The sequence below is a fragment of the Podarcis melisellensis genome (assembly GCF_964234715.1).
Source record: "Podarcis melisellensis genome assembly, chromosome: 18".
Taxonomy (NCBI): domain Eukaryota; kingdom Metazoa; phylum Chordata; class Lepidosauria; order Squamata; family Lacertidae; genus Podarcis; species Podarcis melisellensis.
The window spans coordinates 3,081,922-3,098,271 of record NC_138536.1 but is presented as its reverse complement, the minus strand read 5'-3'; the positions used below and the strand labels follow the sequence as shown (position 1 = coordinate 3,098,271).

General features: G+C 50.0%; 1 protein-coding gene across 10 annotated transcripts in view; it reads left to right on the top strand.

Annotated features, from left to right (window-relative positions):
- The window catches only part of PIP5K1C (phosphatidylinositol-4-phosphate 5-kinase type 1 gamma), a 44,362-nt gene extending 28,253 nt beyond the window's left edge, over nucleotides 1-16,109 (top strand). The window contains exons 12-19 of one of the 10 annotated variants that reach the window (XR_014164243.1): nucleotides 691-852; nucleotides 4,516-4,654; nucleotides 6,790-6,822; nucleotides 7,574-7,684; nucleotides 9,421-9,553; nucleotides 10,900-10,950; nucleotides 13,578-13,652; nucleotides 14,918-14,947. Coding sequence is in view for 9 of the 10 variants with exons in the window: in XM_081895526.1 (XP_081751652.1) it covers nucleotides 691-852; nucleotides 4,516-4,654; nucleotides 6,790-6,822; nucleotides 7,574-7,684; nucleotides 9,421-9,553; nucleotides 13,578-13,652; nucleotides 14,918-15,004; nucleotides 15,963-15,965 (743 nt within the window). In the remaining variant the exon portion in view is untranslated. Of the gene's footprint in view, nucleotides 1-690; nucleotides 853-4,515; nucleotides 4,655-6,789; nucleotides 6,823-7,573; nucleotides 7,685-9,420; nucleotides 9,554-10,899; nucleotides 10,951-13,577; nucleotides 13,653-14,917; nucleotides 15,005-15,962 lie in introns of those variants that run through there. The other 9 variants (XM_081895528.1, XM_081895526.1, XM_081895530.1 and 6 more) reach the window with 9 other exon arrangements.
- Nucleotides 16,110-16,350: the final 241 nt, after the last annotated feature.

Here is a 16,350-nt window from a genome sequence, read left to right as displayed (position 1 = left end):
CAGGCTTCCTCAACTTCGGCCCTCCAGGTGCTTTGGGCCTACAACTCCCATGATCCCTAGCTAGCAGGACCCAGTGGTCAGAGATGATGGGAATTGCAGTCCCAAAACATCTGGAGGGCTGAGGTTGAAGAAGCCTGGCCTAGACGCTAGATTGAACCACTTAGGTCTCCAGAGCTGCAAGTCTTACCTTTTGACGATAAGAATCTGCTGTGTTACGGACGCAGGTGGCGCTGTGGGTTAAACCACAGAGCCTAAGACTTGCAGATCAGAAGGTCAGCAGTTCGAATCTCCGCAACGGGGTGACCTCCCATTGCTCTTTCCCTGCTGCCAACCTAGCAGTTCGAAAGCACCTAAAAGTGCAAGTAGATAAATAGGTACCACTCCAGCGGGAAGATAAACGACATTTCCGTGCGCTGCTCTGGTTCGCCAGAAGCGGCTTAGTCCTGCTGGCCACATGACCCGGAAGCTGTACGCCGGCTCCCTCGTCCAGTAAAGCGAGATGAGCGCCTCAACCCCAGAGTCGGCCATGGCTGGACCTAACGGTCAGGGGTCCCTTTACCTTTATCTGCTGTGTACATTCCTTTGGCTGGAGAACGCTCTTGACACAAGCCAGGGGATCCATCTCTGCACATCTTTCCTCTCCAAACACTGAGCCAACCTGACGTTGCTGTTGCTCTCTCCCAATTTCAGCTCTGAGGGTCTCTCCCTCGAAGAAAGGGCGGAGTGCCTTGCTAGCCGTCAAACCCTCTGGCCCTCTGGCCGCCTTTTCGGCAAGCCAGCTCCCCTCGGAGAAGGACGAAGCCCAGTATGACCTCCGGGGGGCCAGGAGCTACCCCACCCTAGACGATGAAGGTAACGCACATCACCTGCTTGCCCCCCTCCTCCCCTCGCCTGCAGCTATTCCTTAGCGGTCGACCTGCTCTCTGGCACCCCCACACCCTATAGTGCAAACCGCATGTCTCTTCTTTTAGTAAAAAAAATAAATTCAATTTTTCTAATAACATTTTTCTTCCCCCCCCCCAATAATTTTTATTAAATTTACACAAATATCACACATACTGTAAATCAGAAAAGACAAAAATAAAAAACCCCAATAGAACTGCTAAAACAAATTAAAACAGAAAACATAACAACAAACACGTAATCAACACAAATTAATTACTTAGTTAAACTTCCAATCTCATAAACATATTATTTGACTTCCTCTAGTCCCTCCCTTCTGAATTTCCTTGTATCTGAATGTAGCAGTTTCCAATATCATTATCCAAAAAAAAAAGAAACAGTATACCATTTATAATCAGAGTTCTTAACTTTTCTTAACAATCTAAATTTCATTTATTTAACTATCTCCAAATTTTATTTAACTTTCTCCAACATTTTTCTTATACATATATATCCGATCCAAATTTACATTGATTGACTCTCCCGCCCCCGGTTTCTGATTTTTCCTTTATAATTTCCATTGCATCTACTTATTTTTCCAATTATTTTTCATGTCGTAATTCTACCTTCAGTTCATAAATGCTACAACAATCCTGCTAACGTTTCCACATTCTTGCAATGTTCTTTAAAATAATCTATAAACTTTTTCCAATCTTGATTAAATTTTCCTTCATCTCGGTGCCTGATCTTCATGGTTGGTTTCGCCATTTCGGCATAATCTATCATCTTAGTCCTCCATTCTTATTTCGTCGATATAGTCTCTTCTTTCCACTTCTGGGCAAGTAACATTCTAGCAGCTGTGGTTGCATACATAAATAATCACCTTTGCTTCTTTGGTACTTCGTCTCCTAATATCCCTAGTAAAAAGGCCTCTGGCTTTTTAGCAAATGTATTTTCGAACATCTTTTTCATTGCATTATATATCATTTCCCAGAAGCCCTTTACCTTTTTACATGTCCACCACATATGGAAAAAGTACCTTCTTTTTCCTTACCTTTCCAACATAAATTAGATGGGTTTTTATACATCTTTGCAAGCTTTACAGCTGTCAAACACTATACCGTATTTTTCGGCCCATAGGGCGCACCTCGTTTTTTGGGGGGGGAAATAAAGAAAAAAAATTATTCCCCCCCCAGGCTTCCCCCAACGTCAGCCCCCAGAACAGGCAGCTCTCCACAAGCCGTGGGAGAGCTGCGCGAAGCCCGAAGCATGAGGGGCGCTGAGCTCAGCGCCCCCCAGGCTTTGGGGTGCAGGCAGTTCTCCACAAGCCGTGGGAGAGCTGCACGAAGTCGCACAGCTCTCCCACGGCTTGCGGATAGCTTCCTGAAGCCTGGAGAGCGAGAGGGTCGGTGCGCACCGACCCCTCTCGCTCTCCAGGCTTCAGAGAAAGCCTGCATTCGCCCCATAGGACGCACACACATTTTCCCTTCATTTTTGGTGGGAAAAAGTGCGTCCTGTAGGGCAAAAAATACGGTACATCATTTTCATATAGTTTTCTTTGAATGAGCTGCAGGCTGTAAATTATAAATTTTCTTTTCACAGCTTTTGCCATGATTCAAGTGGTATATTATACCCTGTATCTTGTGCCCAGTGTATCATTACTGGCAAATAGCATATCTCAAAATACCAGCACCATCCCACAAATATTTTTCTTCTCTCCCTCCTCTTCCAATTTTTCTTACTGTGCCGTTGCAGGTGCTAACGTTACCCAGAATAGGGAGGAAGGTAAGAATTCTCTTTCCGACACCCTCTCCGATTAGCTAGTAGAAAGTTGTCCTGGAAAGAGTTGAGCCTTCTCTGTTCTGGGGCCCGGAGATGGCGGTTGTGTTTATGAATGAATTCGTGGCTGAACCAGAACTAGGTTTGCCGCTTCCACTTAAGGAGATTTTGATACCTTGCACACACCTCAGCTTCTCCCGGGAACCTCACCGCAGTGAAGGGGTTGCTCAACTCCCTACAGAACAACTTCTCGTCCCTGGCGAGACCGACGTCTTCTCCGGAAAAAGGGGAGAGAACAGCTGTGCCGCCACTTTTGCCCTGAGTAGGACTCGGTTTCCCTTGTGTCATTAGAGGGTGGCTGTGCAGACGTGTGTGTTTGTGTGTGTGTGGCCAGCCCATAGCTGTCAACCTACAGATTTGAAAATAAGGGACCAGCAGCCATAAAATAAGGGATCAGCAGCCAAAATAAGGGATTTTCTAGGCACAGGTAGGTTCAACTTCTGAGCCCCTCCGAACCAAAGGCAGAAAGCCCAGCCAGCAGCCAAACGAAGCCTCAAGCGGTGGGTCCCACAGCGCAGCAACCTGGCAAAGGGGATGCAGCAAGGAAAACCTCTCCGCTGGGAAGCGCTGAGCAAAGGCGAGTCCCCAGGCAACGCGGCCGATTTGATTGGCACAAGGCATGCAAGCTCCACCCCCCCCGTCGTTCTTAGACTCCTTATTGGGTGAGCAACGCAGCCAAGCAACACAGTTGGAGCCTCCCTCCTCCCTGGCCGGCAGGGAGGGAGGGAGGGGAGCTGCTTCCTTTGAAACCCGGGAAATTTAAGGGACATCATCAATAAGGGACAGCAGCGGGACACGGCACTGGGATAAGGGACTTTCCCACCAAATAAGGGACAGTTGACAGCTATGGGCCAGCCCCCTTCCGCACGCTTATTTGCACTCACGCCAGTGAACCTATGTTGTGGTTCTGGACAGCCAAGAGTTAACACTCCAGAAGCGTTCTTAATAATTGGGTGCACTGCCCACATGACCCAGGCATTTTCCTTTGATCTGTGCTCTGTGGGTGCTGAGCTCTCTCTGGAGAGCAGTCTGTTTGAGAATGTGAGCAAGGTAGTTTCATTTTTGTTAGAGGCAGAAGGCTGCAAGCATGCAGCTAGAATCTGTAGGTTTTCAGTTTGTTACAATTCTAAATAAAGAGTGTTAGATTAGAAGCACTGGTGTCGAGCTGAGTTATTGAAGACACCACGTCAACACAGGCAAGCCATTTTACACTGCATGTAAATTCGGCTATGAGGGACGTGGGTGGCGCAGTGGGTTAAACCACAGAGCCTAGGACTTGCCGATCAGAAGGTCGGCAGTTTGAATCCCCGCAATGACGGGGTGAGCTCCCGCTGCTCGGTCCCTGCTCCTGCCAATCTAGCAGTTCGAAAGCACGTCAAAAGTGCAAGTAGATAAATAGGTACCACTCCAGCGGGAAGATAAACGACGTTTCCGTGCACTGCTCTGGTTCGCCAGAAGCGGCTTAGACCTGCTGGCCACATGACTCGAAAGCTGTACGCCGGCTCCCTCGGCCAGTAAAGCGAGATGAGCGCCGCAACCCCAGAGTCGGCCACGACTGGACCTAACGGTCAGGGGTCCCTTTACCTTTACCTAAACTCTGCTATTAACCGGCAACTGAGAAGAGTGGCAGCGCGTGAGTGGAAGCGTGTGGGCGCCACTGGAGTTTGTCGGAGTGGCAATAAATCAAATTTATTGCAGGGGCGTTGCAGCAGTGGGTCAAAGTTTTTACAACCCACAAACCTTAACAACCTGCAGCGGTTAAAAACGTCCTCTCCTTTTTCTCCGCTGCGACAGGCCGGCCAGACTTGCTCCCGTGCACCCCTCCGTCCTTCGAAGAAGCCACCACCGCCTCCATTGCCACTACCCTCTCATCCACCTCTCTCTCCGTCCCCGAGAGGTCTCCTTCCGAGTCCTCGGAACAGCCCCGTTACAGGTAATGAAGGAATGGGTTTCTGTGTAGTCAGTTTGAAACGGGACCCCAAACCCCCCTTTTCTTCTTTCTCTAAGGGAACATTTCTAAAATGCATTAACTTGAGCTGTTGAGCAAAATGCATGACAAGAACACAGCTGTATAAACAAAGCGCTCTCCTTTATCAGTCACGGCAATGGATGACCTTGGCTGTTCCAGTGGAATAGGGATGACATGTCTGGGTCTTATCTTACCACACTCTGATGCACAGACCTAGTCCGGGAACAGCGCCAGAGTATGTTCTTGGAGCTGGTGACCTCTTGCTCCAAGATAAGAGCATAGGAACAGGAATACCCTTTTATGGTCAGAAGTACAGGAAGGAAAACCCTTTTATGGTTAAGAGTACTGGAGCAGGAACATCTGTGATGTCAACCTGCGTGTACAAGCTGACGTGGCTGGATTCCTGGGGAAGGGGGGGAAGAGGGTGCCTGGAGGATATACCGTATTTTTCGCTCTATAAGACGCACCAGACCACAAGACGCACCTAGTTTTTGGAGGAGGAAAACAAGAAAAAAAATATTCTGAATCTCAGAAGCCAGAACAGCAAGAGGGATCGCTGCGCAGTGAAAGCAGCCTGCATTCGCTCCATAAGACGCTGTCAGGGGCTCAGGAGCAGAGGCACAGGGGAGAGAGGAAATGGAGAGCGAAGGGGAAGAATCTGAGGGCAGCGTAGGGGAGTATGACAGTGACCCGAGAGATTCCATGAGCTTCTCCAGCGAATCAGAAGATTCCCAGAGGGGGGCGCCGATGGCCAGGGCAAGGGGGGTCCCAGGGGGGACGCACCAGAAGCAAGGGGCCAGCGGGGACTCCCAAAGCAGCAGCGGGAGATCAGGACCAGCTTCCCCACCAGAGCGTAGTGGGGGGGAAGAGTCCCATGTATCAGGGCCAGCGTCTCCTCCAGCAGGGAGAGAAGATGAGTCAGGGCTGACCACGCCTCTATCGGAGAGTGGGGGAACGGAGGGGAAGTCAGGTCCAGCTAGCCTCCCCGAAGGGGGAAGCAGTGACAGGAGCAAGATTGCCGGCTGGGCGCATGCGCCAAGTTCGAATGTACAGGCACGCGGGACAGCAGAAAACCCGGATTGGGAACCAGGTCCTAAAGCCCGCCGGAGGCAGGGGGAAGACTCAGGGGACTCAGCGTCAGAAGAGTCTAGAAAGGGCAAGACCCCAGCGGACAGGCAGAACCAGAGGAGGAAAGAGCAAAGGAAGAGGTGGAGCAAGGCTAGAGTCTTAAACTGGTGTCTGGGGGGAGGAGATTCAGACGGAGCTTCAGCGGTCTAGAGTTTGAGACGTAGAGCTGCGCGCTGCGGCTTTGAAAGCGAAACTGAACTTCAATAAAGACTTTTGTATATAACAACGAACTGGCGTTGGTCCTTTGTGAGCTGGGACCTCGGGCAGCTCTGACAGACGCGCACACATTTCCCCTTACTTTTTAGGAGGGAGAAAGTGAGTCTTATAGAGCACAAAATACGGTATAGACTGCATGAAATTTCTCATTTCTTTGGACTTGCTGTGGACTGACCACGCAAGTGCCTTTCTGATGCTCCGGAGAGCAGAAATAAAGAACCCTTTCTCTGAACCAACCCTCGGTGTCATTTGACTTCCTTCCTCCCGTCCAGGAGCAACGCAGAGCCCACCAATCGGTAAAGTCTAATAAGGCTACACTGCAACAAGCTCCTTTCCCTACCGCTCTCCCAGTAAGGCTACAGTAAGAGCAGCCAAGCGCCTCTCTCGATAAGCCTTTTTCAAAATGTTTTGGAAGTCGAAGGGATTTCCAGAATGGCTTCCGTTAGGCTTCCAGTGTATTACAGGTGTTAATCGCCTGCTTCGTCCTGATGCCAGACATTCTCCAATTTATCCAAACAAAGTCTACATCTGTAAGCCGCCCGTCCGTAAGTTGTGAGCGTTGTCATATTCCCAGTCCATCGATTAAAGGGGATAATAAATTTAAATTTTTCCAATTCATCAACATCGGTCTCTTGGCTGCCATTTGGGCGTGTAGAGTCCATTGTCGTCCTATTCCGTGCAACAGGTATATAGATCAAAAGAATATTCAACGCTGAAAGTTTTAGCTTTTTCACGCCCTGCTTGTTCCTTCGCAGGCGGCGTACGCAGTCCTCAGGACATGACGGGAGGTGAGTCCAGTGTTTCTCCTCTAACAGTTTGTGTCTCCCAGGAGTGGATCATCACGGCCATCTGTAGATTTCAGTGCCCTAATACGTGCCTAATAAATTGGAGCCAGTGACCTGGGGCACCAGGATTTGAATCCCAACTCAGCCAATGAATTCACTGGGTGACCTTGGAGCCAGTCACCATCTCAGTCGTGTCATGCTTATGATAATATTTCATTCTCTCATTACTTATGCTGTTTTATATGTGCATTTTAAGGGACGCAGGTGGCGCTGTTGGTTAAACCACAGAGCCTAGGACTTGCTGATCAGAAGGTCGGCGGTTCGAATCCCCGCAATGACGGGGTGAGCTCCCGTTGCTCAGTCCCAGCTCCTGCCAACCTAGCAGTTCAAAAGCATGTCACAAGTAGATAAATAGGTACCGCTCCGGCGGGAAGGTAAACAGCCTTTCCGTGCGCTGCTCTGGTTCGCCAGAAGCGGCTTAGTCCTGCTGGCCACATGACCCGGAAGCTGTACGCCGGCTCCCTCGGCCAATAAAGCGAGATGAGCGCCGCAACCCCAGAGTCAGCCACGACTGGACCTAACGGTCAGGGGTCCCTTTACCTTTACCTTTACCTAAACAGCTTTGAGGTTTTTCTTAAAAGTATAAAGCGGTATAGAAATGGATAGAATAATAGTAGCAGTAGTAGTAGTAGTAGTAGTAATAATAATAATAATAATTAAATAATAATAAATTCCTTTCCTCCCAAACCCGCAGGTCTCGCGAACAGCTCCGGGCGGAAGACGACCTCCAGCAAATCACGGTGGAACTCAAGCCCAAGTGTGACGTCGAGATCGTGGTCCCAGACATGGCTGCCGCAGGGTCAGGGCAAGTTGCTGCGCTGGGACGCATGCGAAAGCTTTCCAGGCACATTGGGGGGGGGACACAGAGGATCTGCCCTGCATGCAGGAAGCGTCTCATGTCCCAATTCCTTGGCGTTTCCCTGTTGAAAGGGTCAGGAGGGCGCTGGCCAATCCAAATCGCGTCCAGGGTGGCAAAGGGTCTGGAAAACCTAAACAGACCACAGGGAGAGGGTTCTGTTTCTGTCTGAGGGTCCTCTGTCAGGGAATATGTTGATCCCAAGCAGATTCCAACATATAGCTAGCAAACTTAAAAGACGTTTCAGGATTCCCAAAAAATTAAGACCAGAAGCAATTAATATTTCACCCAGCAGAGCTTTACTGCTACTGAAGGCAAATGAGCATGATGGTCACAAATCCAATGTACAGTGGTACCTCGGGTTAAGTACTTAATTCGTTCTGGAGGTCCGTTCTTAACCTGAAACTGTTCTTAACCTGAAGCACCACTTTAGCTAATGGGGCCTCCTGCTGCCGCCACACTGCCGGAGCCCGATTTCTGTTCTTAACCTGAAGCACTGTTTCTGGGTTAGCGGAGTCTGTAACCTGAAGCGTATGTAACCTGAAGCGTATGTAACCCGAGGTACCACTGTATTCAGGATTGGTACTGTCCATAAGTAATCCAGTTGCAACAGATTTAACTTAAATTTACAATAACTCATAATACAGTGGTGCCTCGCAAGACGAAAATAATCCGTTCCGCGAGTCTCTTCGTCTAGCGGTTTTTTCGTCTTGCGAAGCAACCCTATTAGCGGATTAGCGCTGTTAGCGGTTTAGCGGCTATTAAAGGGTTAGCGGCTAAAAGGCTATTAGCGGCTTAGCGGCTTAGAAAAGGGGGGGGGGAGCGAAAAAAATCGCAAGACTCGCAAGACGTTTTCGTCTTGCGAAGCAAGCCCATAGGGAAATTCGTCTTGCGAAGCGCATCGAAAAACGGAAAACCCTTTAGTCTAGCGGGTTTTTCGTCTTGCGAGGCATTCGTCTTGCGGGGCACCACTGTAAGTCTAAACCTTAACACTATATGCAGAACATCACACCAGAAGGATAGAAAGAGATAGAAATAGTAAAATCCAGTCTCCTTCTGGCCTTACTTTTATAGTCAGCATGACCTTGACAGAAAAAGATAACAGAACCAGATTAAGTCAGCTGCACCCAGCTTCTCTGAAGGTATAACCCAAACATCACGAACCTTCTGCTTGTTGCTTTCACACAAAAAGGCTTCCAGAACCCTCTTGAATTAATTGAAAAAGGAAAGATCTCTACACATCAGATCAGTACTTTCTGCACTAAGAAATGCAAACTGGGTGGGGGTTAACACTAGCCAAGTTTTTCTTTAAAAAAAGGCTGCTTCTGTCTTTGGTGTGAAGCTTTCTATCTGCGGGAGTTACGTTTTGGTAATGCATACAAAACGTCCCAGGGGAGCGTTGAAAAAGCGGCTGTCCCTTTGCAGCCCCTTTGCTGGAGCAAGGGTTGAGCAGGCTCGGTTGACAGGCACTTGGTTTTGGGAAGGGGCCAAGCTCAGTTTTGCAAGCGAAATGGCCCCGAACCAGTCCCCAGGCAGGGCTGCGTGGAAACCTCAGGCAGCTGCTGCTGCCGGTCAGTGCTGGGCCAGGTCGACCCAATGGCCTGACTCTGTGCGGGAGGGCTGCTCCTGCAAGCAAATAGCCCAGACTCAGACTGTGCTTCCCACACCCTCTGGTCTTTTTCCAGGGAGGCGACCTCTCTGGCTTGCGCCACGGTGCTGTCGAAGGCGTCAGCGGAGGTGGAGACAGCCAGCCAGGCCTCCGAGCCCGCCAGTCAAGCGTCGGACGAGGAGGACCTCCCCGTCCCGGATATATATTTTGTAAGTTCTGTTTTACAAATAAACGAATGAAAACTCTGGGGGTCAGGAAAGCGACTGGCCTCGCTGTGCCTCCTCTCCCTCTTTTTCTTTCCCCCTCGAGTTCATGAAAACGTCAGCCGGACTGTGGCTCGGGGGCACAGTATCTGTTTTTTTTTGGGGGGGGCAGAAGGTCCTGGGTTCAAATCTCCGGGTAGGGCTGGGAACGTCCTGGGCTTGAAACTCCAGAGAGCTGCTTGTGTACAATATTGACCTCTGCAGAAAGCAGTTTCCTTCCTGGTGCTCCTGTTCAAGCCAGCGCTTTATTTGGAACCATAAGGACTAGGGTGTTAGCTTTCGCTCGAAATAAAAGTACCGTATTTTTCGCTCCATGAGACGCATTATTTCCTCCTAAAAAGTAAGGGGAAATGTCTGTGCGTCTTATGGAACAAATGCGTGGTCCCTGGAGCCAAATTGCCCAGGGGCATAAAAGCAGGTTGTGCTTTTTATTTTTTAAAAAGAGGGAAGGGGGTGTTGAAATGAAACCGCTGAGCAGCTGATCGGCAAGCGATCAGGAGGGAGATAAGGGACGCTAGCGATAAAGGAGGCTGCCTGGGAGGGGGGAGGTAAAGACAGCGAACTTGCAAGGAGAGGAGACAGGAATACCAAAACGAGAAATTAGAAGAAAAGGAGGAGCAAAAAAACCTGCTCTGGCTAAGGAAAAGATGCTAAGGCAAACAAGAGGGAAGGGGGTGTTGAAACGAAGCCACTGAGCAGCTGATCGGCAAGTGATCAGGAGGGAGATAAGGAAAGCTAGCAATAAAGGAGGCTGCTGGAAAGGGGGAGGTCAAAGCACATGGATCCTCAGGTTTTTTGCATTGGGTCGCCCCAAATTCACCATCAGATCGCATTGCACGTCCATGGCTATAGCCTGCACACAAAAAACACACATCCACTGTTTTGTGGGGCCACAGTGGTGCAAAAACCTGGTTACAAAGCATGGATCCTCAGGATTTTTGCAATGGGCTACCCCAGACTCACCTTCAAATCACATATCATGTCTGTGGCCATAGCATGAACCGCAAAAATCATACATCCACTGTTTCTTTCAGAATTTTTTTTTCTTGTTTTCCTCCTCCAAAAACTAGGTGTGTCTTATGGTCAGGTGCGTCTTATGGAGCAAAAAATACGGTACATAGCTCAGCAGTATAGCATCTTCCCACACAGAAGGCCCCAAGTTCCAGAGTCAGGGGTGCTGATACACATTATAAGGCAAGCTTGCTGTATTTCCCCTTGGTTGGGTAGACAGCCCAGGAGACAGTGACTCCCAAGAGCTATCGGTGAACCGGCCTTGCTTCTTTTCTCTCCAGCCGGAATCGGGTTCAGAGGACGAAGTCTAGGGAGGCTGAATCAGGGAGAAAGTGAGTCTGGGTGCTAAAGTGTGTGCGTTTGTTTGGAGTGGGCGCAGATTCTCACGCCGAATCCCGTCTGTTTGCTTTTTGCCAAACCTGCTAGAACCTAAACCAGACATTCCTCAGCCCTGCCCCTCCATGGCATCTTGTTTTTGCAATGCCCACCATAAACAAGTAGACTCGTTCCCCTAAGGAACTGGCAAGGTTAAGGGTGGAAGTGGCTTCGGTAAGACAGGAAGTGACGCCATGTTTTTCTCTAAGCAAGGCGGGAGATACTCCCCGGGCGCCAGCGTCCCAAGTCAGGACCAATAAGAGAAAGTCCTTCACGCAGTGCGTGGCTAAAACGAATTTGGGCAGTTAAACTCCCTTGCATGTAATTAAACCGGCATCTTGCTGATATCCTAGCTTTCTACAAACAGGGAACATCTGGTCGGCCCCTGTGAGAGCAGTAACTGGACCAGATGGACCACAGGGCTGATCTAGCAGGCTTTCCTTGGGTTCCTAATCCCTACTCGTAGACTCCCTCTGCGTAGTCCCACCTCAAAGGCCCGTCGTTCTCTAGCTGTCCCTGTGCCCCATAAACTCTCAATCTGACCCCCTGCCCAGCTGGGGTAGGGGCGAGATCCTGGGCTGCATCCATCCAATCTTCATCATGCATTTCTCTCTTTAAACACTTGTGGCTTCCCCCAAAGATTGCTGGGAACTGTAGTTCGTCAACGGTTCTTAGCAAACCCCCCTCTCAGAACTACAATTCCCAGCATTCCCTGGGAAAAGGGGGTTGACCGCCGAGCCACTCTGGGGATTGTAGTCCTGTGAGGGGAACGAGGGCTCCTCCTAACAGCAGGCACAGGCAAACTCGGCCCTCCAGCTGTTTTGGGACTACGGCTCCCATCATCCTTGCCCACTGGTCCTGTGAGCTAGGGATGATGGGAGTTGTAGTCCCGAAACATCTGGAGGGCTGAGTTTGCCTATGCCTGCCTAACAGCACCCTGAGCAGAACTACAGTTCCCAGGATCCTTTGGGGACAGGAAGCCACAACCGCTTGAAGCGATGCTCTAAATGCGTGGTTTGGATGTGCCTCGTGTTATGCCCGCAGCAGGGCTACTCTTGAGTAGGACCGACATTGACTCTGGCCCTCTCCGACGGCTTTAGCTGAACAGTCCCTGCCCCAGAGGACTGGGTTTTGACCCCTTTCCTTGCTTGTGCCCTTCAGTGACTCCAGCCCCAGCCCTTTCAGCTGGGGGGGGGGAGGCAGCATCACACGCCCCTTGCTGGATCCTGCCTCAGATCTGCCTCCCCCCCTTGCTCCCCTACTTTCCCCCTTTGCTTTGCAAAGCAGCTTCTCCAAAACAGCTGCAGAAGGGAATCGGTTCCTGTTTTGCTTTTCGTTTCGCTCTTTTTTTAAAAAAAAAAAAAAACCTGCGCCGTGTGGTTTGAAACGCATTTGAAGTGGAAACGCAATCTGCCTCGGTTGCTTTGTTCATTATAACATTTGCTGTTCGGAATTGGCCATCTGGCAGTTGTGGAGTGCTGTGCTTCTGACTTTCCTGGGGGGTTTTTTTGAGTGTGTCGTTCCTCCTCCCGCCCCCCCAAAAAACAAAGCCAACGTTCTCCGGTATTCGTTGGTTCTGCAGCTATGGGAGGTGTGGCTTCCCTTTCTTCAGTTCAGCCTTTCCAGGTAGAATTTGGAAAGAAAACTTGCCCCAAATCCCAGGGAAGACCTTGCTAGCCATCTTACATGATACGGAGTTCGAGGAGCCCAAGGGGGTCAGCTTCTGTACAATGGCACTTTGGTTCTCAAACTTAATCTGTTCCAAAACCAAAGCGTTCCAAAACCAAGTCACGCTTTCCCATAGAAAGGAATGCAAAACGGATTAATCCATTCCAGACTTTTAAAAACAAACCCTAAAACACCAGTTTGACGTGAATTTTACTATCTTAACGGGACGCGGGTGGCGCTGTGGGTTAAACCACTGAGCCTAGGACTCAGAAGGTCGGCGGTTCGAATCCCCACAATGGCGGGGTGAGCTCCCGTTGCTCGGTCCCTGCTCCTGCCCACCTAGCAGTTCAAAAGCATGTCAAAGCGCAAGTAGATAAATAGGTACCACTCCGGTGGGAAGGTAAACGGCGTTTCCGTGCACCGCTCTGGTTTGCCAGAAGCGGCTTAGTCCTGCTGGCCACATGACCCAGAAGCTGTACGCCGGCTCCCTCAGCCAGTAAAGCGAGATGAGCGCCACAACCCCAGAGTCGGCCACGAGTGGACCTAACGGTCAGGGGTCCCTTTACCTTTATTTTTTTGGGTGTTGACCTGAGTTGCATCCCTGCATGCCTTCCTGCAATTGGGGGTGGGGGGGTTTCCTGCCGCAGCAACACCCTCCTTCATGCATCTGAGCTCCAGCAAAACCTTTTCCATGCAGCTTGGGTTCCAGCAACCGTCCTCCACTTCCCCTACAAAAACTGCCTCCATCAGCTTTTCTCTCTGTTTCATGATCATTCATTCTCACCCCTTCCAACATCATCTTTTTTTCTTTCTTTCTCCACCTCCCATTTATCCTTTCCCATCTCCCTCTCCCTGCTTTCTTTATTCCCCCCCCAAAAAAAATCTCCCATCATCTGCCCTGCCGTGCACCACCCAGTTCACAGACGGAAGGTACTGGATTTACTCCCCACGCCTGCGCAGGCTACGAGCCGCCTCGGTTTCCTCTGGGGACGTAAGTGAAATCCGCTGGCAGAGCTCAGCTACAGCTTCGAAATGCCCAGGGGCTTTGGTGGCAAAGGGACCCCCTTTTTTCCTTGAGGCCAAATGTCACTCGCAGTGCTAAGCTAGCTGGCCCTAACACGAACGGTTAGTTTATGTAGTTATGTTGCAGCATTTCTACAACCACCCTGTAAGGTAGGTTGGTATTCTCCCCATATTGCAGATGGGGAAAACTGAGGCCAAGGCAAGACAGGAGTGGATAATAATAATAATAATATTTTTTTATTTATACCCCACCCTTCCCAGTTCAAAAACCGGGCTCAGGGCGGCTAACAACAAATTTAAAACACTTCATTATAAAAGCAGCATAAAACACAGTATAAAAACATGGATAACAATAAAATTCAAAAATCAATTTAGGGGAAATAAGCATTAGATAATCCCCAGGGCTAGCTGGCTGAATTGGTCCTACTTGGGCCAGGGAGGAGGCCAGGGGAGAATTAGCTGTGGGGTTTCAGAGTGGGTGATCTTCATAGAAGGGAAGGGAAGGGAAATAAAAGATCAGGCTGAATTCAAATTAAAGGCCAGGCGGAATAGCTCTGTCTTACAGGCCCTGCGGAAGGAGGTTAAATCCTGCAGGGTCCTGGTCTCACGGGACAGAGCATTCCACCAGGTCGGAGCCATCACTGAGAAGGCCCTGGAGCTGGTAGAGGATAGTCTGACTTCCTTAGGGCTCGGGACTTCTAAACTATGGTTGTTCATGGACCTTAAGGTCCTCTGCAGGGCAGACCAGGAGATGGTATTCATAGTTCATAGATGGTTTCATAGTGAGCTCATGGAAGACTCTTCCTAATTCATTGTTCTGGTCTCCCTGAGCAGCTATCTAATAGTTATAGAGGAACGCGCGGCCAGTTAATACTTCCACGGCTAAATCTCCCCAGAATTTTCTGCCGTATCCCAGCTGTTGCACCTCTATCAGGACTCAAACCCAGCTGTGCTGTGTTCCTAGTTAAGGCGTTTGCAGAGCAGAAACTTGTACCCAGATTCTTCTTGTGTTATTTTGCAGAAGGGGGGGGCGGATAGGGAAGTCGCAGCCCTAAAATATCCAAAAGGCAACCCCTTTGTTTGGAGAAAGGCTGGCCTGTGCTCTGCGCGCTCTCTTTCTCTTTCCTGCTACACAGTTGTGCTCCGAACTGTCCTTATTCTCATCTGTCTCTCTCTCTTTTTCTTTCTTCGTTTTCCTCTCCTGCCTGCCTCTGCTCTTGCTTTGCGGTACAGCAGCCAACAGACGAAAGGAGCTGGGTGTATTCGCCGCTCCATTATAACACTCAGATCCACTCTGTCTCCGACGAGGAGAGCGATACAGTAAGTCGCTGGGCGGGTGTGCATGAGATAACCGTTTGGGTCACGGGGGAACAGCTCCTTCTCTGATCACGTCCTGATGAAGTGGACTCATGGCATGTCCCCGAAAGCTTGCCTTATTATTCCCAACATTTGTAGATCCTGTATTGCTGTGGATAAGGGACACGGGTACCGCTGTGGGTTAAACCACAGAGCCTAGGACTTGCCGATCAGAAGGTTGGCAGTTCGAATGCCCACGACGGGGTGAGCTCCCGTTGCTCGGTCCCTGCTCCTGCCCACCTAGCAGTTCGAAAGCACCTCAAAGTGCAAGTAGATCAATAGGGGCAGGAAGGTAAATGGCGTTTCCGTGCGCTGCTCTGGTTTGCCAGAAGCGACTTAGTCCTGCTGGCCACATGACCCGGAAGCTGCACGCCGGCTGCCTCGGCCAGTAAAGCGAGATGAGCGCCGCAACTCCAGAGTCAGCCATGACTGGACCTAATGGTCAGGGGTCCCTTTACCTTTGAATTAATCCAGGAATCTTGAACTACAGAAATTTTTCTCCATTACCTGTTTACCCCTTCATGGTTTATATCAGTGAATGAAATGGAGAATTTTGTAGTCGGGTGTAATTCCTAATCGGTTCTATCTCCCTTTTCGCACCTGCCCCGAGCATAGATGGCAGGATAGTACAGTGGTACCTCGGGTTAAGTACTTAATTCGTTCCGGAGGTCCGTTCTTAACCTGAAACTGTTCTTAACATGAAGCACCACTTTAGCTAATGGGGCCTCCTGCTGCCGCCACGCAATTTCTGTTCTCATCCTGAAGCAAAGTTCTTAACCCGAGGTACTATTTCTGGGTTAGCGGAGTCTGTAACCTGAAGCGTATGTAACCCGAGGTACCACTGTAATACCAGCCAGAAACCGTTTTGTTTTGCTCTTCCACTAACTCCTTTCTCTTTCCTTTTTTTGTCCCCCTCCTGCAGTAACTTCTATGCGATGCCCCCAACCCCAAGAAACGAATCGTCCTTCTTGCCACCAGTCGCGGGGTCCCCTCTCGCCCAGCCCTGCTGCCTGCCGCTCAGCTGGGACGGGGAGCAGGGGCGGCGTCGCACCTCCTGGATCCTGACCCGTCCCGGGGAAGACAGGAAGAAAAACCTCCATCAACCGCGTCTCGTTCTCTCCCTCCTCTCCCCCCTCAAGATGTGTATTTATATCCATCCAAGCAACGACCTGTAAACAACTCCTTTGGGGGGGGGGCGTGTATCAAGCTGGGAAAGGGCCCCTTAATTCTGGGTAGTGACCAATTTATACATATATATATATCCCCCCTCAAAGTGCACTATATTGTAGCTACCTGTCTGTATGTGATAC